Source organism: Aspergillus pseudodeflectus (assembly GCF_044049435.1).
Source record: "Aspergillus pseudodeflectus strain CBS 756.74 chromosome Unknown BJX68scaffold_150, whole genome shotgun sequence".
In the NCBI taxonomy this organism is placed as follows: Eukaryota; Fungi; Ascomycota; class Eurotiomycetes; order Eurotiales; family Aspergillaceae; genus Aspergillus; species Aspergillus pseudodeflectus.
In genome coordinates, this window is record NW_027263926.1 from 1 (window position 1) to 1,842 (window position 1,842).

General features: G+C 48.6%; 1 protein-coding gene across 1 annotated transcript; it reads left to right on the plus strand.

Annotated features, from left to right (window-relative positions):
* Positions 1-764: 764 nt before the first annotated feature.
* BJX68DRAFT_273718 (uncharacterized protein) lies at positions 765-1,353 on the plus strand (the record flags this gene model as incomplete). The annotated part of the gene is made up of 2 exons (XM_071047530.1): positions 765-929; positions 1,063-1,353. The coding sequence occupies 2 exons, from the start codon at positions 765-767 to the stop codon at positions 1,351-1,353; spliced, it is 456 nt and encodes a 151-aa protein (XP_070891838.1).
* Between the last annotated feature and the right edge of the window lie 489 nt (positions 1,354-1,842).

Below are 1,842 nucleotides of genomic sequence, written 5' to 3' on the forward strand. Positions count from 1 at the left end.
GCGTGAAGCCCAGCGGCCGCAATACGTGGTTCGTGCGTCACGTGTTCCCAGTAAGCGGGAACTGCGGCGCGTAGGTGCGGTGCCTGAGCGGTGCCTGAGGCACCGCACTGCGGGTGTGCTGTGTATAGGGTCTAACACTATCTCCCCCCTTCATAGTGATCGCGCCCTCGCGATCTCGCTTCAAATCTGGATGGGGTTATCATAGCCGTAGTTCAATCCGTCCTATAGAGTTTCAACTCGCCACTACATGTAGTTGCGCTGTGGTTCGTGGATTTAGTTCTATCAGGCGGCTATTGGGGATAGCTTTAACTTTTAGTGTTATTACTATGCGTCAACGCGGTTCCACTCTATAGGTTCTGGGTTCCTACTACTTTGGTTGACTGCGGCGTTCTCTCAGTCGCAGTCTCACATCCTGATAGTAGGGTAATTAAGGTGTGGTATTATTTGTTCCTAAAGTAGTTTATTATGAGCGCATTTTTAAAAGGCGACCAAGGTGGGTAATGTTAAAACACCACGCTTGCACCCATAGTCTCTTCCTTCTTCCTCTCCTCTTCAGACTTCTTTAATATATTACTATAGTATGTATCTCGTGTTCCTTACTTCTTCCTTATCTCTGGTTGATTCCATCATGTTCTGCGCCTCATATTATCTTATTTTTAACCTATAGCGCCTCTCTAGGTCGCATGTTAGTTATTTTAGTGTTCTCTTATAGTCGTGTCTCCTTTATTAACACTTGAATTTTGCTTCAACGCGCCTCATCTAACATGGATAGATGCCTGCTAAGTCTTCTACCATGTCTACTACTTCCCCTTCGGGGGTTAAACGTGGTCCTGGTTATCCTCGCAAGCGGTCACCAATACCTCCTCCTCCTCCTCCCCCCCCATAGTTCGGCCGCGCCTGCCACCGCTGCTCCCACTGGGGGGTTGAGTGTTCGCTCATCCATGGGGGAGACCCTCCGTGCGCCCAGTGCCTTAAAAAGGCGCTAAAGTGGGCTAGTGGTGATTATTAGCTAGTAAGTTCTAACTACTCGTCTTTCCATAGTATAGGCGTTGACCTTTATAGCCAACCCCTCAGGCTGCTATAACTGCGGTTCAGCTCGCCCGTGCTATCCATGAGGATGGTGACGTCCGTGGTCTCCGTGTGGAGTACCGCGAGTACCTGGCGCCTCCTCCACTAGACACTCCCCGCTCCCAGGCCCGCGCTATTAACTACGTGGTTATCCTGGTTATTTCACCCGCTCTTGCGGCATTGCGTGCTTATAATAAGCGTACCCCTTCCCTAGCCCTGTCTTCCTTGCTAGAGGAAGCTACCAGCTCCATGGTTCTAGCTACGGAGTTGGTTGGCGTCTTCTAGGCGCTAGGTATGTTCCTTCTCCCATACTTGCGCTTCGTTACTAACCTTCTCTCATAGTGGTGGTATTAGTGTTGGTGGGCACTCTGGGTGCATGGGGGGTGCTCCTAGTCCGTGACTGGTAAGCGTGCTGTGACCGGGTCCTACGGGATGCTCTCTTCGAGAGGGCGCCACATGTGGTAAGAACATGTAGTAGGTCAGGGATGTCATGTCCTAATGGACGCTGTTCAATCAGCACCATGCGTGGTGTTATGGTGGTAGGCAGTCCCATAGCTTTTAATATAGTTCTATGTTTATTTCTTGTTTTTAGGCTCGTCACACGTTTTGTGTGTTATTATTATTTGTTTTCTACTATTATAGGGCCTTTAGGCTAAGAATTGACCGTTTTCCTAAGCCAGATTGGTCATTTAACGTAGATTATAGTTCTTTATAGGCTTTTCTTTATTCTTTAATCATAAATGTGGCTAGGTTGCCCACAAGTGGTTCCTTCTT